At 41.3% G+C, this 26,358-nt stretch overlaps 1 protein-coding gene and 1 pseudogene across 1 annotated transcript; both read left to right on the top strand.

Moving 5' to 3' along the window:
- Window positions 1–3,368: 3,368 nt before the first annotated feature.
- LOC108011415 (fatty acid--[acyl-carrier-protein] ligase ScoC-like) lies at window positions 3,369–4,809 on the top strand (annotated as a pseudogene).
- A 7,426-nt stretch (window positions 4,810–12,235) lies between these two features.
- On the top strand, window positions 12,236–14,029 carry LOC108011416 (B-cell lymphoma/leukemia 11B). Its single transcript, XM_036815071.3, has one exon. The coding sequence runs from the start codon at window positions 12,288–12,290 to the stop codon at window positions 13,689–13,691; it is 1,404 nt and encodes a 467-aa protein (XP_036670966.3). The 5' UTR covers window positions 12,236–12,287; the 3' UTR covers window positions 13,692–14,029.
- The last annotated feature ends 12,329 nt before the right edge of the window (window positions 14,030–26,358 follow it).

Below are 26,358 nucleotides of genomic sequence, written 5' to 3'. Positions count from 1 at the left end.
AATGGGAATTGCTGACAAGGATTTCTTCTAGAGAAGATGGCAGGCACACAATTTCAATCTGTTCTTTTCATAAATACGCAAATTTGTCCACTGATGCGGATGCAAATATTTTGCCAAGACACTTCCATTTAGTCGTGCCATCCGTTCTTTGCAGCCGCATAAAAATGCCAGCATAGCCAAAGTGCAGGGAAAAATCACAGAAACTGTCTCCCAGCAGCAAGGATACAACATAATCATCATCATCAGCAGCAGCAGCAGCAAGGATAACCGGCAATGCTGCGTTTGTAGCCGACTTACAGGAACTGCGGCGCCAAAAACTACTAAAAATAAAGTTTGCATTTTGTCTATTTGTTTCCTGTCGCCTTGTCCCAGTCCCGTGTCCATGTCCTCATCCTTTGGCGACATTTCTCGCTTCCCGCCAGCAACATAAACACAGAAACTGCCATAAAAACAGGTTGATGTAGCATTGCAGCTGGCACAAATCCGAAATATAGCTTATCCATTCTGAGCGAGGTTAAATAAACCTGTTTTTTACGGATTCACTAGAATTTTATTAACAACAGAAAGGTAAGAATTTTAAAAATGGGGAACCCTAAAAACTGAGCTCTTTAACTAACCTTCCTCCTAACTGAAAATGTGGAGCAATCGGCATATTTAATTCATTAAAGTACTCTTCATTTAAAACCTGGTGCCACCCTGAGAAAATTGGTTAGTTATATTTGACCACCTATCTGGTCACTTTTTTCCCAATTCTTTTTCTATAATTATCTTTAACTTTTTGGAAAGAATTCCCCACGACTTGTAGAGTAGTTTTCGGTGAATGTAAGTTATTAATACAAGGAAATCCCTTAAAAACTATACATATTCAGGATCATGAGCCGAATCTCTTTGTAAGAACGTGAATATCTCGATAACTCGAACATTTTTCAAGATTTGTTCAGGAGTAATGCAATTAGTTTTCCAATAGAGTTGCCCAAGCGCCATCTATGTAAAAATATTTCCATATTAGTTTTCCAAGTGTCCAACAGAGTAGCGGATATCTGACTTTGAATAGCTGACCAAAGCTATGAAATATAAAACTCTGTCACAAATGTATGTATAATGATGTAAAAGCAACAAGTTCAGCCAACAGACACTAGATGTCGCTCAATAAATGTAAGTAAACTTTTATGTGGCGCCACCTTTACATGCCAAACTTAAAACATATTATGTAAGTAGAATGTAAAATGTAATATAAGGATTTCACATCGATATCGATTTAATCATCGATAGCCGCTCACTTGGTAGCTGAAATCGAAAAATGGCGCCAAAAATACAAAGGCGCCATTACATAAAATTTGAAAGATTTATTTAAAATTGTTTTATATGTAAAAAAAAACCAACTGACCAAACGCGGGTTGGCGCTAACATCCTTTCCGTACATATATGATTCTGAGCCCCATCTGTCCTAAAACGAAATGAGGTACATAAATGCTAATTCCATTGTTGGTTGATATTAATGATATATTTCTTTGTATATGTATGATAAATCCAATTTGCTCTTACTGCAAGATTATCTGGTCGTTAACTTCTTTTATTAACTAGCTGACCCCTTAAGTGGCAGTCTAGAAAGAAACTTAACTTTCTCCTTAACAACAGGAAAGTTAGTTGTGCCTATATACCCAGCATATCGGAAAACAGATTTCGGTAAATCCCCTAAACCACACACTCTGCGGCATTTCAGGTAAGTTTCAGCGAGCAAACTTGAGAATCCTTTACGGATGCAATTTCGAATTAATTATGCGACGCTTGCTTGCCACTTGGCCGGGAACTTTTGGGGGCAGGGCGGAGGAGACCAGCTTGTGCTGAGGTTACAGATTCTCATATGTCGCCACACACAGGACGAAAAGTGATGGACAGAAGGATACTCAGGGAGGGGTCGGGGGATTGGGGATTGGCAACAGTTGACACAAGAGCATTTAACGCTTCAGCACGTTTTCAATTCAATTTCCACTGGCACTACGAGTAGACCGCACCAAGGAAGCCGAGGCGTTGGAGCGTGCGAAAACTTAAGCAGACGCACCGAGCATGACAAACGAGGCTAAGGACAATGCCGGCAGGATAATGATAATGAAAGCGAATTATGGGCGCTGCAAGACGGTGGGTGGGTGTGTTTGGCCGAAAAAGAAACGGAAGCCAGTGCTTAATGAAGATGCCTTGCAATAAATCAACAAATTACGCGGAAAGGGCTGCCCGAAGCCTTTGTGTATCTTGCAGATACCAAGATACACGGCCATATTTGTGCGCAGAAACAATAAGTGAATCGCTTAAAAATGCATAAATCAAGGCGCAAAACGCAGCCAAGGGTACTGAAACAAAAGCGTAGCGAGAAGCAACTGTCAAAATGATAATCGCCAACAACTGTTGAGGCTGTCTTGGCCTTATGACAAATGTTGTCGACTCGAAAAGGGGGTGTGTTTCAGCACCCATCACGCATTACTAACCAGAATCAATGTACGGCTACAAGTTTGAAAAACACATTTTTCTTATTAGTTCGCTTTGTTTGAGGGGGACATGCCAGGGCTCATTTGATCCATCCATGTCGGTCATAATCGTAAAAGCAAATGCAAAACGCAAAAGCCAAATTCCTGACAGGACGTTCCCCCAATTGTCAACCCCTTAATCCACTTGTTTCCCGAGCCCATAATACTCTCTATGAGTGATGCCCATTATCATAATCTTATGAGTGGTGGTGGGTATTCCAATCAGCCCAGCTGACCATTTGCGGAAATACCTTCCGATATCTTTTTGAGTATTTTGTTTTGGGATGAAATCTCGCAATCGGATTATCAGAGGAACCCGAAAGCAGTCTTGGCAATTAATCATTGCTTAAGTAAACATAAATAAAGAATTGATTAGTATAGCAACCCAGTCAATTTATGTATCCATTGGGCGTTGGAAATTCGCACTTGTCTACAAGTTAGGGAATACTTTATGTCTAATATCTTTCTTAACAGAATTCAGAAGTTTTTATCGCATCATCATTCAAGTGGAAATCGTCACTAAAGCGGATATTTAAAAAGAAACGAGCCTTTCGGGTATGGTGAAGGTATCCAAATATCTTAGTCAAAAAAACGTAACTTCGATTTAGGGACCCTTTTGACGATCTTATTACATTTGGAAAAATATTTATACGGGAAAACATTGTTTCGAATTTCACTAATGATCAAAGTAAGACCTTACTTGGAGCTTTTAATTGGAGTTTTTCACCTATTCTCTTTCATCTTATGTTCTTAGGTAAACAAATAAGAAGAATAAACCTTGAGATTTAAGAAGCTACAAGAGATATGTAAAGAACGCTTAAAAATACAAATAAACTAATTTTTATAATGGAAGAACTACAAGCAGGCAAATCGTCGTTCAAGACAAAAAGCACTTACGATGATACCCTGAAAGTTTGGAGCGGTGGCGAAAAGGGGAGTTTATTTTCCGCCATCGGAGAGATTATTTTCCGGCAAATGGAGCGGCATCCAAAACTCTTTGCTCAGGTTTGTGTTACATTTGGCAAAACTCTTAGCTTTCCGAGGGCACTGTGCTCACTTAGGAAGAACTTCAGGCAAACTCAATTTGAGTGGCAAGTTATATGGGAAACTTGGGCTTAGAGCAAGGTGATTTTGTAGGGATCATAGGCAGACTCACCACACACTTGATGGCTCTGGCTTACGCCTGTTTCTTCACTGGAACTCCGTAACATGCTTTACACACTGAATACGATCAACCGACCATCGAAAGACTATTCGGAATTACCAAACCCCGTCTAATCTTTTGTGATGGAGACGAGAAAAGGGTCGAGAAGCTACTAAAGCCCTTCAAGTGAGGATAGTTACAATGCGAAATCATCCGACGGGACCACTACGGATCCAGGATATTTTAAACACTCCCGTGGAAAGGAATTTCCAGCCAACCCGTTTAAAACATGGTAATGACCACACACTGGCCATTCTTAGTTCTTCCGGCACCACGGAATTCCAAAGGCAGTTACCATCAGCAACAGTCAGCAGCTTATTGTGAACTTTCTGTAAGTATACCTCACTTTAGATGATTACCATTCAAATTCTTACCTTTTACAGCCCCATGAACAACTCGTTAATCCAGTATACATCAAGCACCCTGGACTGGTTCTCGGGTCTATTGATGACCATTGTTGCTGGTGTGTTCAGTACAACAAGTATTATTGCAGACAGTGACTTCGATCATAAACTTTTGTGTAGCATAATTCCGAAGTATAAGATCTCGTTGGTGCTATTAAGTTCCTCAAAAATGGGTTTGCAACTATAGAAACCCAGAGGAATCTAAAATAATTCGAAACTCCCATAACTGGCTTCACACTGAAGACCTGGGCTACATGGACGAGGACGGCTACCTATTTGTTATTGATCGCTTAAAGGACATGCTGAAGTATCAGAACATCATGTTCTATCGCAGCGAGATAGAAAATGTGAACGCTGAAATACCAAATGTGATCGAGGCTTGTGTCTTTGGCTGTCAAAAAACCGGGAACCCAACTGGAGGCCCAGGACCACGTTCGGAAACATATCACTATTAAGTACAAGCCGCTGAATGCAGGTGTTTTTATTGTGGATCAAATCGCAGGAAGTGGAAATAGAAAAGCAAACAGATCAGTAGCAAAGGTATACTTTTGACAACATTTCAACAATAATTAGAACGATACACATTATTATTATTTTATTTTGCCATTTACTAAGAGCTTTATTAAAATCAAATAGATACTTTATACATTCAATTCCAAACAATATATCAACTAATTCCTCACGCACTTATTATTTCATTAAATCTATACCAGAAATTCAATACAAGTCGAACCGCTCCCTTAGTTTCCTCCAACCAACCCCTTGTCGGAAAAACTCCAGTCCATTAAAATATGCGCATATGTAATAACTAAACCACTGAACAGACACCAAGGAGTCGCTACCAAAATCGAATCAACCACTTAGCACCCAATTGAAAAGTGTGACCCAGTTTTAAAGGGCTTTTAAAAGAAGATTTGGGAAACGCTTAATGTAATTGCCGAGGTCCATTTGCAGCGTCAACATTTCGACATATGAGGAATATTCGAATGCTTTTATAGGACCCAAGCACATATGGGAGAATCCTTCGTAATGGATGCCATAATTCCGCGCTAATGTTGCAAAAATCTGCCAAGCTGGAAGAGCAGCAGCAACAACAACACAGTCCCAATAGTGACAACAATAGAAACTAAGCTCATAAATTACCATGACAATGGAATTATGCTCTAATCCACCCCGAAAAGTTATTGAACTCTCCGGCAGAAATTGAAGCCACAAGCGTAAATCTTGCCTGCCTGTCATAAATTTCGCTGTTTTCGCATTCGATTTTGGTTTTTCGATTCGAATGGAATAGAATATTATTTATACGCATGAAGCAATGGCAAAAATGAAATCGCAATTTTAATTCAATTAGCCGGAGTAGAAATAACCAAAATGGATACCATTATTATTCCCTCTTCTTTTTTTTCAACAATTATTTCTCGTTTAAGGCAGGCTTCTAGAGGAAATCTAGAGTAAATTTATTCCGCATGATTAATTCAAGATTCGATTTTGAAAATCAACAGCAAATGAAGGTGGACTTGTGGGTGGTGTACAGCCCCAAAAAAGACGAGCATAGTAAAATATTTGTTCAAGGTGTTTGAGCTCGAAGCGCAGGCAAACGAAATCAAAGAAACGACGTCATTACATATGATAATGCAGCCAAATTGACAGCAGAGAGAACTAATGTTATGAAAATTCGATGAGCACTCAAGACACAAAAGTTATAGATTGTTTATTGGAGCGAAGGAAAACGTTAAAGTAAAATATTTAGTGATTTAAACCTAAAAGAATGGTGGAATGGAAATGAAAAATGTTGGAGAGGAAATCCTATGATTTGTGTCAGTTTCAAGTTTGGTAGTTAACAAGTTCAAACCCATTAATAGGATCAAATAAGAAAGTATGTGGTTTTGTAAATATATGAGGGAACAAATAATGCAAAACTTTAAAAACATAGAAACTCATTATTATTATCAAAGAATTTACCCTTTTAATAAGTTCTATATGTCATTAACTTTAAGTGTTAGAATTGCAGACTAGAATAATGAACCAAAGATAAGCCAAGCTTTCAGCTGATCTAAATGCGGTGCTTTACAAAGATGCCTATCAAATTAATGGCATCCCAACTGCAATTCGAGTAAAATCCAAAGCGTAGATCAATCTAAAGCGAAGTCAATTGGGAATTTAGCTACAACCGCAACTGATCGAAGCACGGATGGTTGGGTGTATATGCCCAAAGGGACCAGCATATGCTGATGCCACATTAGATCGACGACTCACTTGTCAGTCTGTGCGCCTTTGTGGCACCAGCTGGTGATGTTTATCACCCAACTATGGACCAGTTCCAATCAGAGAGTCAAAGGGCGAAGGATACTCGGGGGAACTGGGAACCGGGAACTCGTAACTCGCAACTGGGATCTCGAGAATCCCGCGGCGCAGCGCATTTTTCCGCGCATATGTCAGCATTTTTCTCAAATTGGAATCGAAAAATGCTGCACTAACAGCATTTTGTGGTTTTCAGGATAATTAAAGGCAGACGGAGAGAACCCCCGACAAACGCCCCGGACAGATCGTAAATGTCGAAAAACGTAAGGTGTCCTTGCGGACGGGGTTGCGAATGAAACGAGATTTGGGATTCATGAGGAGTTGTTGCGATTCGGGTGGCAGGGAGTGCAGTGTTCGACGAGTTAACAAAGCCATCAATGGACCATAAACTAAACACTTTTTAAATGCCGAGCGGGGGCTGGGCGAAGGACCTCGGAGAGTCCTTGTTACCATTGTCGAAATCGCACAGATGTTTGCTCAGCGCGAGTGTGATTTCGTTGCCCGGGATAACTAGCGACCCTCCCATTAAAGGGTAGTTTTCATCATTTTCGAACCGCTCACAGTGGGACTCCACTCCCGGCAATTGGAACTGTGCCGCATTCGACCCACTGTACCCAGTGCATTCCAAGCTGATTAGATCTGATTTCGCAAGCCGATTCCGCCCTGTCAGTTGGACAGACAGAGACAGTGAAACAGGTTCCGGGGCAGGGTCACAATTTATGGCACCAGAAAACGTATTGGGCAACTTTAAATGCGGGTCATCCCATCCATTCCGCAGTGGATATTCTGAGGTGGTGGCAACTGGTGGTAATGATGGTGTTCTCTGGTGGTGACTTGGTGGTCGCTTCATTTGTGCAGCTTGGCTGAGCATACGCTGCACATCCGACTCAAAACGCGAAATCCGCCAAATGTTGCATGTTTTTCTTATGAATATGTTTTACAAGTGGATGTGGGCTTTTGAGGACCGAAGCTGATATTTCCTTTAGGAATATAAAAAGAAAATAAAATATTAGTATTAAAAACTCTACATATAAAATATTTTATACTCTCTTGTCAGTTTTCCAACTTTATTCTTGATTCAGACTGATGAAGGCAGCAATGTGGTGATCATGAAGTTTTGGCCATCTGTAGTATTAGAATGGTGAATTATAATCTATTCATAATATGATTAATATAAGATATATTATTATAATTAAAAGACATAGAAGAATATTTGTTTTCAAAATATGTTTATTATATTTAAGAATTATGATACATGCATTTCTCTACCAAACTTAATACAAATGCTATTACGCCCGAACACACACCCTGCCAAGTTTCAGAACCCAAAGTGGATGTTCCGGTTCCGGTTCTTTGCCGCCTCTTCTGGCCCACTCGTAGAGCTCTTGACATTATGGTTATCCAGCAACCAAGTCCAACACTTGGCAACTGTTGCGAGTTCTGTTTGCGTTTCACGAGTTCGAATTGTGTGTTTTGGGCTGCGGAAAATATTGCCACATCGAGGCACATAAATATTTATGCCGCATTCGATTGAAAGCTTCTCAAGCGTAAGCATTTTAGATAAAGTTCCAGCCACCACCCACCACCCACTCAGGTGCAGTTGTGGCATCGTTGGCGTTTTGCATATGACAGCAGAAAATGTTTTTCCTGGCTTGATTGCGGGCGAATGTGCGTCTCGAACTGATTGGAACGCACAGGGAACAGGGCTGGAATCGAATCGCAATCGACATCGTCATCAGCCGATTTGTTAACCAAAACAAGGCCTCTAATCCGACTAAGACTAAACCGGAGGCAACCACAAGATCCACCACCAACCAATGCACTGGCCCTCGGGCCTTGTTAGAACCAAACGAGCGACCCTCGTTCGCGCATTTTTAATCCGTTTAAATGAATGACAGTCTAATTGGAGGATTTGGCAAACTGAAGGACGAGCCGGAGCCAGACGGCTCCTTAATAGTGACAAAGTCCTTGCCATATGCTTGGAAAAAACCACATGTTATTCACGGTATTTAAACAAACAGCAACAGGGACGTTCGAGGTAGAGGACAACTACCCTCTAAATACTCCAGTTCTAGATCCAGATCCAGCCCTCAAAACGCATAGTCCTCCAACCCTCATACAATTAGGTTCTCGCCCTGCTCACGTGAAATCCAATTCGAATTTTTATTTAATGCGCGAAAAGCACTTGATTGGATGAAGAACAGGACTCGGGTTTTAGTTTACTCCGTACTCCAGGGACGTTCCGAGCTCTGAGGGGTGGCAAGTGCAGGATGCAATCCGTGTCTGTGTACCAAAACTACTAGGAAACTTTACCATCAGCACAGCAATCTTACTGAGAAAAAAACTATGAATATTATATTTCACATTTCAAAAACCTGTTTATATTATATGGGTTAAGTTAAGAACTTTACACTCGATAATATCAAAATATTAAGTCAGGTTTGAAAAAGTTGTACAATTATTGTTTCAAGGTTAGATATTTCTATGTGCAGGCCAAGATAAAACCAGATTGCTTAAAACTATTTTAAACTTAAGGTTAATCCATACAGCAAAATGATTAAACATAACCCATAGAACAGAGACCAATAAAAATTTAAAGCTTAGACACCTCTAACTTATCTTAATAATATAGAATACCATTTTATTTTCTGTGCAGAGTGAGTTTAGAGTTCCAGGCGGCAAGAAGCTGTTTCCTCCAGGAGTTCCACACAAACCACTAAGATTACAGGAGACAGGCAGCACATTAACATCAACCAAGGCCACAATCTCCACGGAAAAGGTGTCTGCTGTCTCCGGAATAAACGTAGCCAGTTCTACGCTAAAGTTGAAGCAATTAGCATTTACATTTCGCTATCTTACCAGGGATAATTGAAACCCGCCGAGGATGCCATGCCCCGGCATAAGGAGCACGTAGCTGTGTGTAAACTCTAGTCGGAAGATTGTCATCTTAGTTTTTAATTCGTTTCCTGGGAAATTTCCTTTCCTTCCTTCCCATTGTCCCCGGGCTTGACTTAATCACACAAAGGCAATTTCACGCCTTTTTGCGCTTTGTCTCAGCCTGACAGCGGGGGAATCACTTTGTCACTTGGCAGTTTGATGTATCGACAGTTGCTAGACCAAACAGCCATCCCACCTAAAAGTCCATCCCCTGCCACAATGACAAGCCAAAATCTTTTAGTTAGCAATAGAGGGAGATCAGCAGGGGTAGATAAGCCTTTGGGTTTAGTGGAAATTTTGTGCTCGATTTGTATATCTGAGATTTTCGTTAATTTCTGAAAGAAATAAATACATCAATGGGCCAAGAATGTATTAGGGATTTTCACTTGACTTCAATTGTGGACACGTGTCACATATGAGGAAGTGTAATTGAAATGGGGGCAATTCTTGGTAATTCATGGTGAAAATACGTAATATATTGAGACAGTTTAGATAAGATATCTAGTCAAAAAGAGAGCAATTAAGAACTATAAAAATTTTGTCATAGTAGAATCTATTTTTAATAGTTTTTATAATATATTTGGTTTAATAAATATGTAATTCTTTTATTAGAAACCCCAAAGTAGTTTATAAAACAGCTAAAAAGGCAGAGACATTTCACACCAATTTAAAATCGCATCAGCTTATGGGCTGAGCCTGGATTGTTCGATCGGCAATTAATTAAATACAAACTAAACAATATTTTTAATGAAACGGCCATGGTCGAAGGCAATCATGTGTTTAATATTAATTTGGTCGACAGCCAACATGGCGGCAAAGCGAATTATAGGCTCCAGCACACAGATACTCATTCGAACCCACACACATGTGGCGCTGGTGGCTATAAATATTAATTAAAAATGCAACTCATATGGCAAGTGGAACAATTAGCACCTGAAAATATGCAAACATTAAATTGCCGCTGCAGCAGACTCACAGGACACACAGTCGCACACAAAAACTGCAACAAAAGAAGTGAAATTTAAATAATATATACGGATAACATATATATAGATTCGGGGTAGCTCCAAACCTGGTCCACGACTGACCATAACAGACACATATTTTGTCCTGGCAATGGCCACATCCTCACATCCGGTCTGCCAGGATCTAGGGTCTAGCCGGGAAAAAAAGGGATATGAGGGGGGAACAGAACGAGACGGAAAACGAACGGAAAACATTGCACAATTTGCTATTGTTGCATGTGTATATTTACGGGGCAGTTGGCACTTTTTCCACATAGAGCCAACGTAACTGACAAATAAATATTTCAGTCCGTTGAAATCTTTCGGCGCTCAACAGTCGCCCACAAAACGGGGGAACCCCTCTTCGCTGAGAGTGTGTGTGTGTGGTGCTCGCAATATGTAAAAGCTACGCGCAGCATATACTCAAAATCCAGAGCAGAAACAACAAGTGCAACAAATACAGCAACACAAAACATGGCCACATATTCACACAATCTCGCTGGCGCTGCTAAAAAATCGACAAAAACAACCTGTTCGGAAACACTTGCAACAAGGATATCAACGCCAGCAGAGACGGGGATAGAGCTAGAAAGAGAGGGCAGGTCCTGCCATATTTTTGGGGTGGCGAGGCAAAGAGAGAGAGCTAGAGAGAGATAGAGAGAGAGAGAGCTACCAGGACCAAGCGCCGCCTCTTTTCGAAAAGTTATCTGCACAGAAATAGTTCACAGTGGGATAAAACTAGGATATTTTGGAAGTAAAATCCTTTGGGTAAAATATTTTATAAAATTCCCCAGCAAAAAAATTCCTAATTAAAAATGGTATATTGTCTTAATAAATATTTTGCGATAGTTATAATCAAAGTGCTATGAAAGTAATCTTTTCAATTTGTGGTTTAAATTCTTTTTATTCTAATTTTATGTTTCTATAATGGTTCTTTAAGGTTTTCGCATTTTATATTATTTATTTTTATTATGTTGGTATTACTTACTTAGACAAACAAGAAGACTTTAAGCATAAGCTGCCAGGACCATCGATTGTTCATTTCTATTATATTTCAATGATGTACAAAGAAACATTAGAAGAAATCGATAAAACATACATTATTTAATAGCATAATCGCTTTTTGATCTAAGCTTCATAAAATTGAAATTCTTTGTTGGATTTTCAGCGGCTAAGTGCTATATATATAAATATAGCACTTAATTAATTTTAAATAAATAGTTTTAATTTTGAGAAAATAGTATTTTAGACAGCCTATACCATTTGTTTAATATAAAACACTTAACCATAGAGTGCCTATCATTAATTTCTAGTAAGTTCCATTAAAATTTATTTTCAAAATCAAAAAAATTTAAAACCACACTTAAAATTTGAAAATATACAACTGCTTACATCCCACTGTACCTGCATCTCACACAATTCAGCCAGGCTTTCGAATGGGCCAACCAGGACTCGTCCTGGCCTGGCCCGCACAATAAAACCACAGAATATGTTCGCCAACTGGCAAAGCAGATGGACCGCCAAGAGACAGACAGAGTGGGCCAGAGAGAGAGAGGGAAGACCGCTGGAGAAAGAGAGGGCAAGCGAGAAAGCGAAAGAGCAGGAACATAAGGGTGGTGACCACCGCTCTCTGCAGGACCTGAATCTGAACAGACTCCGAGCAGAATCAGGACAGATGGGCCAAGTGCCGCGAGTGCGGAGAGTTGCTTTTCCCATTTGAATGGGACAATATGAGAATACGAGAATTCCAACTGGACGCGGTGGTGGCAGCGGGTACTTAAAGAGGAACAGATTGCGGGCGGCCAGCAGTCGAAACTGGAATTTCGAAACGCAAGGAACAAGAGAACCCAAGACCCCAGAACACAAAGCCCAAGACCAAAGGCCAGTGAAAGTCGAAAAGTGTTTTGAAGTGAAAATGAATCTGCTCATGGATAGCCTGCCGTCGCATGCGAATCCTGGCCAGCGTCGCTCCACGCCACCCCAGCACGCCGAGCTGAGGATCTCCACATCACCGCAGCAATCGCCGCAGCAAAATCAAACAACTAATCACAACAATAATAATGAGTCACACACATCGCCAGCCGGTGGAAAGACCACTCTGAAACGAGCCTTTGATGTGGCCTTTCTGATGATGCCCGATGAGCGGATCAAGCAGAAGCAGGCGGAGAAGCAGGCCCGTCTCCAGGAGGCACTGCAGCATCATCACCACCAGCAGCAGCAGCAGCAGCAACAGCAGCATCAGATGAGCCACTATCCCACGGATTTGTCTCCCCGAGGAGCTTCCTCGCAGCCACCTTCACCGGCGGCCTTGGAGTACATCAGTCTGTTGGAGGCACGCCAGAGGTATCCACAGATCAGCATCCGTTCCCCGAGGGTTTATGATGATCCCAGTGTGATCATACCCCTGGTGGATTCTCCAGAGGCTCCTTCAACTTCCTCGCCACCACCTCCCATGCGCAGTGCTTTCACCAAGGTGGCCTCCTCATCGCTGTCCACTGCATCATCCTCACCCTCAACCACCTCCCGTTTGGAGTCACCCGTGGATGTGGGAGCTCCTCCCCTGAGTCCCGACCAGCTGAGCTGTCACTCGATGAGTCCGCCTTTGGTAACGCCACCGCCCAGGACCAACAGTGGTGGCCAGAACCCAAATCCCCTGCCGGCTAATCCCATTGTGTACCACAACTTCCGGCCGGAGTATCAGTTTAATGGAGCCTTCCAGGCGGTCAATCCCATGCAGGCTTTGCAGGCACAGCAGCGACTTAAGCAGCAATTGCTGTACACCCGTCCTCCAGGACCAGGAAATCCCAATGGAGGCGGAGTACCCATGCCGGGAAATTCCCCACCAGGTCCACCGTCGGAGTTTCTGCATGGCTATCCCGGATTTGCTCCGCCACCACATCCATTCGCCGTATCCCAACCTCTGCAGAATCCCGCTGCTGCGGCCATACTCTCCACACTGATTCCACCCACCTTGGCATCCACTTTCACCCTGACCGCCCAGAATGTCTGCGCCAAGTGCAATATAAGCTTCCGGATGACCAGCGATCTGGTGTACCACATGCGATCCCATCACAAAAGTGAGGTAGCCTGCGATCCCAATCGCCGCAAGAGGGAGGAGAAACTGCGATGTCCCGTCTGCCAGGAGACCTTTAGGGAGCGACACCACTTGACCCGACACATGACCGCCCACCAGGACAAGGCCAGTGATCACCAGCCGCAGCTGGAGGACTCGTCCTCCTCAGCCGGCGGAGATAACGAGATCATCAACGTAGTTGGAGGCACACCACCAGGTCGCCGAATGGGCGGCATGTCCAAATGATCGAAGCATTTCTTCGGATATTTTTAAGGCATCTCCCCACTACCCCCATCCGTTGGTTTAACCCATAACGCCCGTTTTCGATTGTGATATTAATTTTAGTTTCCCTCACGCTCCGATTTCATTTCCCTTAGCCTTAAATGTAGTGCAATTTGTATCTTAAATATGTAACTGGATCTCCCTGTATGTCTATTAATTCTATAACTTATCCAGGGACCCGCAAGGATCCCGAGTTTGATCATTGTAAAATATTATAGTTAAGTTGCAGATCTGCTAATATTAGCATTCAATGTGTGGCTGAATGTTTCAATAAAAATCTAATTGTTATGCCAATCCAATAATTATGATGTGTTATTAAAAAAATTGGGGTTAAAGAGCTGCCCAAGTTTGGGTTCGGGATCTATACATTCTTCAGATAACAAGTAGAGACAACTAATTTCTAAATATTCTTCAGACATTTTATAAAAAAAAGTTTACATTCAAACATACATACAAACCCTTATAACGAATCTTTATTAACAATAAAAAAAAATATTAAAAATTAAATTTTTTTGAAACAAGATGATTTTTGGCCTTAATAAAGAAAGCATTTGTCTTACAAAAGATCCGACTACAAATAAAAGTTTTGAATATCTACCTTCCGGGAAAAAGTTCAAGAAAGTCATGATCCATATAAAATCGTTATCAATTTAAACACTCTTGGCAAAAAATCTGAAATTCATTGAATTTAATTTTATATTTTTTGCCATAAACGGGCAACGGGCATAAACGAGATGGTCCTGTTCTTAGGCACAGAAGAGATTGCATTTTAAGCGGTTAGTACGCTTTTATTTCCTTGGTATGTGGGTTGATATTTAAATACAAACCTTTTATGAAGCAAAATGTAAGTCTAGGGACAAGAAAATAAATTAAACCAGACAGCTATCTTTCAACAGAATACCTACATGGATATTATAAAAGTCCTTTTACAATGACCTGTAAGCATATGGAGTTCTTGAAAGTCTTTTTCGACCCGGAGACCCATTCATATTGTAAAAACAGACCAAAAACATAGGTTCCCAGGCTTAGAAAAACCACCAGAAATCCGCGGGCACATGCCTTCCAACGAGAGTAACATACGCCATGTAAGTAGAGTGAAGAATATGTTCAACTTGTTAGCGCAGTGAAGCCGAATCCTACAGTTGCGATTCTCCAGGATTCATTTTGGCTGCATGCAGCAATTAGATGCGCACACAAAAACTGCGACGCCGACGCTAATGAGCTGGGAACCGAAATGGTAACAAGATGAAAGGATACTCCAGGGTTGTCCCGGTCCCAAAAGGCAGTCATTTGCCCAGACGGCGCGACGAATATGCGGAGCTTCCAGAGTAACCCATCTTCATGGAGTGTTCGTGCAGTTTTTGGCAAAAATGTAATTCGAATTTCAATATTTCCACACTTGCCAACCCCCCTGAATTCAGTTCCCATGAGCCTCGAATTTGTAGCATGGCAAATTCCTACAAAGCGCAACGAATTCCTTGGGTGGTGGTGGTGCTGCTCCCCCTGCGTTTTCCTTGGCTCGTTGCTGCACTCAAATGAGCCACAGCGAATTGCGTTGATTTAGCGTGGCCAAATCCTGTTAGCCCCGTGCCACAAAAGCCAAGCCGCCAGCCAGGATTCTCACAGGACGTCTTGCCGCCTTATCGACTGATGTATCAATTGACGGCATCACTAAACGGCAAACGTTCTGCTCCGATCCGCTCTGCTCATTGTTCCCATGATGGGATTAGCATTTTATGGCTTTGTGTTCGCTGCTTGCCACTTGATAAAGACATTTTCCCTAGCTTCTTTCTCATGGTTTGAAGGGTGGGGTGAAAACAATTGCTGGAAAAGTTAATGTAACCAAATTGGTGGGGAGCATAAAGGTAAAATGATAAAGAGAAGGTGGTTTACCAGCCCTATGATAACCTCGGGTTCAATGTGGGATGCCTACACATCATTATAAAGTGCGGGATAGGAATCTCAATGTTAAACCGGCTATTAAAAAAAACAATTAACTGAAAAGTGATTTTTTGGAAATACAATTTTGGTTCAATACTTATTATAGATTGATTTGAAATATATTTATATTTTTGGAACCCTTGAATAATAATGGCAATGCTTTAAAGAAATAAAAGTTTAAGACACTCCACATTTAGTTCTATTTCATTGCCCATTCCCAGACATCCCGTTTATAGTCACTCCGTCTGATTTATTTCAAGCATTTCCCCAATGAGCAATTCAGGCTTCCTTTAAAAAACAATTACAACTTCCGACACCCTCGAAAACAAACAAGAGCCACCCACATGAGCTTCCACAGCCGTAAAGCGAACACATCGTCAAAATCACATTTCCTCATTTCATTTACCAGAGGCCACCACATCCAGGATGGAAAGACAGTCCCATGGCAGCCACTCACTCAAAACGACGCCCAAGGCAACCGCAGATTCGAGACCAAGGCGAAGGCAACTTCATAATAAGCCCCATCATTATCCTGGGTTGGGTGCTACATAATAGCAGCCATAATCACATTTCATATTTATCACATTTTTACGCCCACCATGGAGCAATACGGATCCGGGGAACTGGCAGTATGGGGGGATCCCATTGCGACGCTTTGTTTGCCTTGCCTAACCTCGCAATTTGACCGTAAATAAATTGCCTGCTCATTTGCTAGAAGCGGTGCTGCGGTCCTCCCCCCCGTTAACCATCCAATCCTCATCCAATCCCCTTGACTCAAAAGCCGTGTTCAAATACGTTTAAGCACAATGCAAATACCGTCATAATAGTAGGAGCAAGAAAATCCGACAGCTGGAGTAAGCCTGAGCCCTGGGCCTTGGCTCCGCCCCATCATGGCCATCATCCCCCCTTAATGGCCCCCCGTGCGTATGAGTGATTTCTGCTCATCTGCGCTTAAAAGTATGCAAATTCCAGGGCGGAGTTGTTGTTTTCGACGGGATTGGGGGGGATTGGTAACATCGCCGGCGGAGGCGTGGGCGTGTCAGGAGATGACTTTTATTACATTGTTGTTACTGGTGGACTGGTGCCTGGCCAAAGTGTTTTTTAACTGCAGGCAATTTAATTTCCACTTGCTCCCGGTCGCTTTTAATTTCCACCACAGCCACTGCAATCAATGTGGTTTGAGTGTTTGCCCACTGATTAGCCCTGTGGTTCGGGGCACTTAATTCCCTGCCACACGGAGAAAAACCAAATAACTACTCTATTTCGTGCTTAATCAATTTTTAATTTTTAATTTATTTAAAGTGGAATTTCTTGTCACATTACGAACAAAGCTTATTTTAGTGATGCTTCTACTTTAAAATATATTATATTTATTTCATCTGAGTGAACAAAGCGATTGTTCTATTTTCGAGGTTTATGTTAAAGTTCTCGTTTATGATTAAACTTATATTGAGACTTAAGGCTTACATTTAAATGCATATACTATTTTTAAAACAAAATGAATGGGATAGTAAATATAGCTATTATTTTTAACCTTATTGGTTTCAAGTTCTCTCATAAAATATTATTATACATTTCTTTATTGATCATATAAATATTTATCTACGTTTATTTTATGGATTTAAAAACTCAAAAAAGTGTTAATTAGCCCTTTTACTTAAATATTCTCCATATTATATGGAATTGATTTTAAAGGTATCTTTTTTCAAAAAAACTTTGGATCTTTTCATATGTATGGAATATTTTTTGAAGGTGATCTTGAAAAATATAACATATTTTTGTGAAAAACAAATAATAATACTATATTAAAAACATGGTTTTATGCTTCATTTTATGTTGAAAATTTAAAAACTACCGAAGCTATCGTGAAATATTTTCTCTGCACCGAGCGCGGCACTATAAGAGTCCCTGAAAAACTGACAGCCAAGCCGCTTAAACTTTGAACTTTGTCATTTCAATTTTCGCCAAACGGATGCGCTTTGTTTCAGGCCACATCCACAACCACATCCAGAGCCAGGGAATGAAGGAGACTGAGACTCAGACACTGTGGATGCAGGATGGCTGGTTGGCTGAGAAGGAGAACGAGAACGAGGATGAGGATGGGACTGAAACTCGGGCCGAGGACATCCATGAGCCGACCGGAAACATTGAGCCTGACAATGCGACTTTCATTTGCCGAAACTGCGGAGGAGCTCAGCCATTGTTTTGGCCACGGACAGGACAGGCTGAAGGCCTTTTGGCCAAGCCACTCCCGTTGCAGGAAGTTTTTCATGCGCCATGACACTTTTTGTGCGCTCTGCGGTGGCCATTTTGTGCCGTGGCAGGATACCTTTGTGCCAGGAGGTTCCAGCTTCAGCTCCAGCTCCTTTTCCCGCTCCTGTGTTCCATAGAAATTTTCGAATATTTTTTGGATGCATGGAAGCTGTTTGCCATGGCCAAAAGACAGGCGGCGGCTTACCGCACATACATATTCATCCAGGAGCAGGAGCAGGAGCAGGCACATCCTTGCTCTCCATGGCCGTGTCCTGGCCGTAATTTATGATGTGCGCTTCCCTTTGCTCGCTGGCAGTTGGCAGTTTTTAGTTTCGCTGTTCGCTCTTCGAGTTCTGCGGCTGTTTTCTGCTGTCATAACTTTGGGCCGCATAATTAATAGTTGTAAGCCGCAGCGACTGACTTTTTAGTTGGACCGATGCACAACTTTCGTGGCAGCGGATCCTGCGAGTCCTGCGGCCGTTGTTTGCTCAATTAACTTAGCAGGTAGTTAATTTTCCGAAAAAGCCGCAAGGCAACAGGAGTTTGGTGGTTGGTTCTTTTTTTTGGGTACTTGTTGTGGGTGCTAATTGATTTACGAGTGAATGTTTCTGTGGTCGCCATTTAAGCTGACTTTAAGTGTTGTTCTCCATCACTCGAAGGTTGTTCCGCATTCTACTTAATGTTGTGTCATTCATTCATTGATTTACTGAAGCATGAAAGGCATTTGCAACGCAGTGAAGTTAAAGTGACTGGAAATACGCAATCAGTTTGCCACGCATTCGATATTTCGACACTTGTTTGTTTCAACAAGATATTTATATGTTGCTGGTCAGGGATGAAAATAGCACTAAAATCAACCCCAGTTCCACTGTCTATAAAATATAAATAAACTATCCGCATTCAAAGCTGTCAAGAAGGAATACAAATACAAAAGGTATTAAGCACATATGATCATTATTAAGATCATTTAATTAAATATGGTTCTTATTGTAAGAGTCATTAAGTACTAATAAAGTTAAATGCTTCATTTATTTCGATAAATAATCATTAAGTCAATAAAAATCTGAAAAAGACTATCCACATTCGAAGCAGACTACCCACATTCAAAAGTGAAGTTTTAACGTTCTTTAGAATTATTCAATTAAATACAGTTCCAATTGTTAGAATTTTCTAACCATCATGGGTACTATAACTTTTAATTAACAAATATTCTTTTTTTTCGTGCGTACAACAATCTATTTTCTATTTAATTTAAGTACGGATCCTAGCTCCTAGAAGATAACAATATTTCCAAAACGTTTGCCATAACTTTCTGCGACACATTGAAGTCCTGTCCCCATAAATATTCAACGAACGCCAAAAACCATTTAATTAAGTTAACTTTTATGGCTCGTAAATCAGAGAAACAACGTGGAAAAAACACATATTCGGTCTCTCCACTAGCCTGTTCCATATTCATGTGAGTTCGTACCCCCGAAATGGGGGGTTCCCCGGGATCCCAGAGATCCCTTTAACATTCGCATTCATGGCAAGGTGGCGCTGGACTAGCAAAAACAAAAACTCTCGCCAAATAAAATAAATGGCATAACCAAGGCACGACGCTGACCATGTTGTTTGCTCCCAGCTCTTAATGCACGATTTTAATTTGGAATATTCTACGGATCGGGGTGGGGGTTGCATATGGGTGTACACATTATGAAATTATGAGCATTAAAATGAAGAATGGCCACTTATCTAAATTACACCATGTGTGGAATGGGCGATGGCGCCGTGGGGTTGCTTGTCATCGAACAAGTGACACACTGCCCGGGGATAAACGATCCCTGGCTGGGTTAAGCACTCTGCTACTCTGGCAGCCATATATCATGGCAAATATGCTGAGTATATGGAAATCCCGCCGCCAAGTGATAAATGAAGCACGAAACGGCAAAAATGGCAGCGATACAGGGCAAACGGAGCACACATATGTCAGGTAAAAACCACGGAAAGAGAGCAAAAACTGGTTGGGGGAAACCAAGTAAGACACTTACATCCTTGGCCAAATCGCGGTTGTCCTTACCCTCCCAAAAAAAAGGAATGGCAACCCGCAAATATGTCATTTGACATGCTAAATATTTTTCCTGCGACTTTGGCAATACAAGGTAAGTCGCAAAAAATCCAACAGCAAAGCAACATCAGGCAAATCGCGTATACGCCAAGTAAGCCAAAAGTTGGTTGCCAACTAGAGTGGAAGTTATGGTTCAATTTATGAGTCAATTTAAATGACTCTTTAAAATAAGGTAATGATTTGATTTACAAATAATAAAATAAGGTGGTGAAGTTATTTTTAACTACTGCATTACTAGGTATTTCCACAAATTTAATAAAAATACATCTTGTTATATTTTATTCGAAAGTCTTAGGATATGAATATTTTAATTTTACGTTGAAGTCAATAAAAATAAATTTCTAGATACTTGTTTGTACCCTTAACTTGCAGTCTAGACAAAGCGAATTCAGACCACATATTAATTGATTTGCCTTCCCTTTCAGACAGTTAATGGGCTACTATTATTTGTCTATCTAAATTATTTACGATGACAACATTTCTTGATACAGCCAAAGAGAACAAGTTTCCATTTTAATAGTTTAAAGATGCAAATTTTAAATAGCGGCTGAGATAAGAAACAGGTTCGCCAATAAATATTGACACCATTTTGTGTGTTTATAGAACTGGAATCGGAAGAGCGAAAGAGGGGGAAAGTTGGCCAGATAACGGTGGCTATAATGTCTTTCCCCAGACAAAACACAAATTGAAACTGAAAAGTTTTATTTTTCTTCCCTTTCATAAGGGCCAAAAACGGGGGGGCGAGGGGGTGGTAAAGAGTGTGGCATGCGTATCGTAAAAAATAAAATTATGCAAATTTTTATTATTTGATTATGCAAATGTTCGCGCTTGACGACCCTTGGCATAAGGACGACAATATAGCCCCATCCCTTGGTTTTAGCCCTTCACCATATCGCGGTCTCGGAACTTCCGCTGAAAGCATGCGAAAGCGAAAAAAGCGCGACAGTTAGTTGGCCACTCCGCTCTTCTGACCCACTACTTGGAGTAAATTTGAATTTTTTGCCGGCGATTCCACGCGAGGATCCTGAAAATGCGCGGGGTATACGAAGGAGCACGGAGGGGCGGTCTCCTGTGGAGCACTGTCATATGTGGTTGGAAATTTTGAATCTGTTTGCGACCTCTTCGAGCGTATCCGTTTCCTTCTGTCGCGTGCGTTTCCCATCCCAGCACGCTTTTCCATTTCCCTTTTCCCCTTTTTGTCGCACTTGTCGTATGCGTATTTATATTTTCCCTTGCCATGCTTTATGCCCATTGTTGTCTCTTTCCCGCTTCTCGCGCGATTTGAATCTTTTAAGTGAAATATTGTTGAAATCATTTATGCTTGACTGGGCCAGCTCTTTTGGGGTCTCGGTTTGCAGTCTTCTGGTTTTGGTGGAAGTACGTGGTTCCACCTCGAACTCCCTAATTGATAAACACGACTTTCTCGCGGAAAAGTCACGGAAAATGAGTTTAAATCAGGGGACAGATAAAAAACGCCAGGAAAAGCCAAAAAGTAGATAAGACTTGAGCATAAAGTTTTACGAGTCCTGGCTGTAATCAGTTTGAATAATTACCAAAACGTGCTTATTGTCTTGAGACAAAATAAAGGAAAGAAATGGTTAGCCATGAAATTATAAATTTAACTAGAAAAATAAAGGATATAAAATAAATGAATCTAGAAGTTTAAGTTATAGTTAAAATACCTGTATTAAGCACAATAAAATATTGTTATACAACTTATTTTCGATAATCCTATCCCATAAGGTTTTTATTTTTGACCATATGACTAGTTCTATAAGTACGTCGAGCTGTCTTTATCTTTTAAATATTCAAAGAATTTATGTAAATTAACAAATCCAGTCAGCTAGTTGAAATGTAAGCAAGTTTTAATACTTTTACTTCATTTGAAAACACCTAAACATATCCAAAATCTTCAAATGAATGGCAAAACTTTCCCAAAATCAAAGTGTCAAAAATGTAAGCTGTCAGGCAAACAACCTCCACGACTAAGTCCCACTTGTGGACAAAAAAGTGCGAGCCAAGTTAAGAGGAAAGCCATCAATCATCTGGACAGCACAACATAAATCAAGCTGAGAGTCAAAGGAAGAGGTTTAGTTTGGCCGCCAGGCAACTATTGATAGGCAGGTCCATCAGCCTGATGGACACTTCACCGATTTAGGGCTTAAGCGCCATTTCCGGCGTTTGCCATAACCGAAATTCAGAAATTCAGATATCCAGAAACCCAAACCAGCTCCAATAATAATAAAACAAAATGCTTAGAGCAAAAGAAGAAGGAACGAGGAAGTCGCTTTTGTGGTGGCAGTCTGTTTATTTACGCCGCATTGTATGTAGAAACTTACATATGGGTGTGCCTGGAGGGCAGCGAGGAGGAGTAGGAGTCCGGAGGAGGATCCGCAGAGAAAGGGGCTTCCATACGGCGGGGCACACATCACACATGTTGTTGCGAGTACACACGTATGTTGCCTGCAAGCGATAGCGTCGGGACGTCGCCATTTTTTTTGGCAGCCGCTCCCTTTTCCACTCGCAATCTTGGCCAGCAATCGCAGCCGGCACATATGTGCACTCATGTGCAGGCCACCCGTACTCCGGACTCTTCTGCTGGCCCCCAATCAATTTCCTGTCCCGCTTCAACAGCGCTGTGGCGACTCCATTTTGGCATTTTCCATTGGCGCTTCACCGAAACACGCCCCCTGGTAACTTGGGCGCATGCTCTGGATTTTCCACAAAAGAAAACTCTCTGCTGAAAATCCTGTCGAGCTCGAATATCGAAAGAGATAGAGAGAGAGAGTACGGCACATGGGGCATTCTCAGACGCATCTGCTTAGTGTCAAATGGGAGCGCCAGCGGATGGCGGATGCTTTTTCAATCAAAAAATGCCCAGATAAGATAGAGCTGCCAGTGCAAGCTGCACTTGTCAAAACTCACATGTCCAGGAAATCCCAACAGGAAATCATGAGAGCGTTAAATTGAAACTTGGGATTTTACGCAGCTTAAGTTTTTTAGCAATTACAATAGAGATCCCGGTGGATGCGGGACGTCGAGGGCGAAATAATACACAAAACAGGCGTTAACACTTGTCATTCGGCCGGCAGGAATATGTCACCTGTGCCGGTCGCATCCTATCCCAAACCAAAATCAAAATCCCAACCAACCATGGGCAAATTCAATCAACAGACTGGACATATACATAGCATCCCTCATCTATAAATCTCGTTGGTCCGTTCTAAAAAAACAATCTCGCATAAATTCCTATTTATGGCCCGACCATTTGAACCTTTTTGTGCGACCCACCTCATACCGCCGGCAAGCACACACAATCAAAAGTCGATTAGCATTCAGGACGGGGCGGACAGCTCCCATTCCAATTTTGGAGGACCGAACAACAAGCTACAAATAGGCAAGCGCAGGTAATCGCATTTCGAATTTCAGCTACCCACTTTTCCAACCCCCTTCTCGTGCGGAAAATCTGCTGAAACACAATGAAAATATTTTGCCATGTTCGCAGGGGGGGTGGGAAATGGGTTTGGTATGGGGTCTCTTCGTAACTCCGACTCACCAATGCCGTTCTGTGTGTGACAAGTACAAGCCACTTGTGCGTTGATGATAATTTTCGAACCAGTTTTTGGGGGCTGCGAGGTGGGACGTGGGTCGTGGGAACTGGGAAGTGGGAACTGGAGCCCGGCAGAGATATCCCTGAAATCGGCTTATGTCGCCTGTGCCATTGTGCTGACACGGCTGCAGAATTGGGGCTTTTGTCTTAACGCCAACGGCCAGTGAGTCGGGGTCCAGTCGAGAGTCCTGCCCGCTCAGGTGATTTATGCTGAGTTTTAATTTAAATGCAATCAATTTGAAATATATAACCGAAAATAGTTAGCAGCAGAACAAAAATTCAAGATTAGATTCCGGTTGAAAATTGGGGAACTATTCAAAATTATATTTGAGACCATTTCCCATCGGCTATCATTTCATTTTTCTGAAAGTTTCTGTGAATAGAAAAGGGATTTAAAAGAATACGCAAAATTAAAATATTTGATAAATAATAATATTTGGTTAAATTAAACTACTTAACGATATAAGAAAGCAATGTTGGTCACCTTTACGTAACTTTATCGATATTCGTACCAGCTATTCAGTTATGTGGTGCGTTGCGATGATGTATTTTTGTTTGATAAAAGAACGATTAATTTATATTAATTTATTTTTGTGCATTTAAGTTTTGATTTAAATCTATCTATCTACCTTTTTATCTGACTATTTACCATACTAGGGGATGCAACACAAATCACAACGGGTTTAGAATCACTTTTAAAAGACATTTTAGGTGCCTAAAAGTATGCAGTGAATAAAAGATAGTCGTGTTTCTGAAAGAATTCATTGTACTTCTGAGTACTAAAAATATTGAAGCGTGCTTTTAGACACCTGACTTGTTTTTGTAACGTAATTTTAAAAACTTAGTTATTTCTGCACTATTCTAATTCTTATTTATTCATTTATTAGTTAATATCATACATTTTGAATTAAGGAACCCCCATTAACCAGTGTTTAATAAAATAATCCCTGCCAAGTGAGTGGCTTTGACTAGAAGAAAACATCATTAGCATCATTAGCTGGAGAGCTTAAAAAGCCAAATTCAATTATGTCAAACATCGCGGTGTTATCTAGATGCATTATCCTTGGCTAATGAGCCGCGCTTAGCCGCGGATCCTTATCGCAAGACAAGGAGTCCGGGCAAGGGCCACACAAACTTAAATGAAATCAATTAAAATTTATCACATGCCAGTCGCTTCATTAAGACACAAAGGAAGCAGCCAGCAGCCGTGTCCCCAAGGTGCAATTCGTTATCCATTCCAGGGACAATGGCGGTCAGGATGCGGCTGCCTTGTAATTTGTCCTGCCACCGACTGACTCCCATAGACAGTTGTTATCGGCTTAAGGAAGACAATAAAACGGCGTCGCTTTAAATAATAAAAACATTTGATTTGCCAACTTTGGCACGTGGCAGGTCCTTCGAAGTCAGCCGATTTATCCCAGGACTGGCTGAGAATGCGCAAGCAAATCGCAGATAAAGCCAACGCGTAAATTAATGGGCGGCACGTGTCACTTGCTGCTCCGGGATTGAATTGGATTGGATGGTTTGGGATTGGTTTGGCTTTGGATTGAATAGATTGAATGGCTGGACACGCTGGGTGGTCGGTGGTCCAGGGTCTACTGTTACAGCATGTGTGGGAGCAGCTTATGGCTGGCAAATTATCGCCTCTATATGATGCCAAGTGGTGACCCCCAGTGTGTGTTTGCTGTGCGGCTGATAATTGTGGCGTAAATGTCGGCACACGTCCGGACTCCAGGACGCCGCTCGTCCGGGGCTTAAGTTGATACATTGTTGTCATACCCACAGTGGAGTTTATGGAGCGGATTTATTCGCAATCCCAGCAACGATTACTCCTTCCTCAAGTGCACTTCCCCCGGAGTTTTAGTGGCCTGCCACAGCACACAATGTTGATGATAACCCTATCAAATTTTGAATACCGACAGCAGCTATAAGGATGCAGCTCATTGTCGAGTCCGTAAAAAGTTAATAAACCCTCCAAGTATCAATGGCTGCGAACAAAAGAAGGCGTCCATAAACAAAGGCGAGCTTTTGATTTTCCAGTTGACGTTGTGGTTTCAAAGCGCCGGGCCAAACCTTTGACCATATGCGCCAAAAATATTGCTGTATTTATACCGCAGAGGAGTTTTTTAAATGGTATTATATATTCATAGAACATACAAAAGAATACCCTTTAATACTCTGTATTATTTAAAAACTTGTGACTTAGTTAAAATAGTATAAACTCTTTTAAATTTAGAAATCAATGGTTTTTTGACATGTTTATTATAAATATACCATCAGAAGGAAATTTCAATTTAAAATCCTAATTTTATTCAAAACATCTCTTCATAAAGCTAAGGTTTTAGTTTTCTATAATTGTTTTACGTCTAGTAACTTGAGCCTCTACAAAATTACAGTTTACATTCCTTTAACAAAACCACAATTAGGCATATATTCATACCTCCCCGAAGGTTATCAACAGCAAACGCTTGAAGCCACCCTAGTCAAGAATATTTATACAAATCAAAATCACACCACCAAGTCAGGGATTACTGGATGGATTTGCAGGGGACGCCTGGCATATGGCCACTTGGCAGCACCAAAGAATCGGTCTAACAAAGCCAAAAGATGGGTTAACAATTGTTAAATAACCGCAGGACATGCACATGAGTGCATCGCCGTTTGATTGCCAAGCATGTGTGTGCGAAAGGATAACCAAAGGTGGGATATGATGGGCAGTT

Source organism: Drosophila suzukii, chromosome 3 (assembly GCF_043229965.1).
Source record: "Drosophila suzukii chromosome 3, CBGP_Dsuzu_IsoJpt1.0, whole genome shotgun sequence".
Classification (NCBI taxonomy): Eukaryota; Metazoa; Arthropoda; class Insecta; order Diptera; family Drosophilidae; genus Drosophila; species Drosophila suzukii.
Note: the sequence above shows the minus strand (reverse complement) of the source record. Positions and strands in the feature narration are given on the sequence as shown.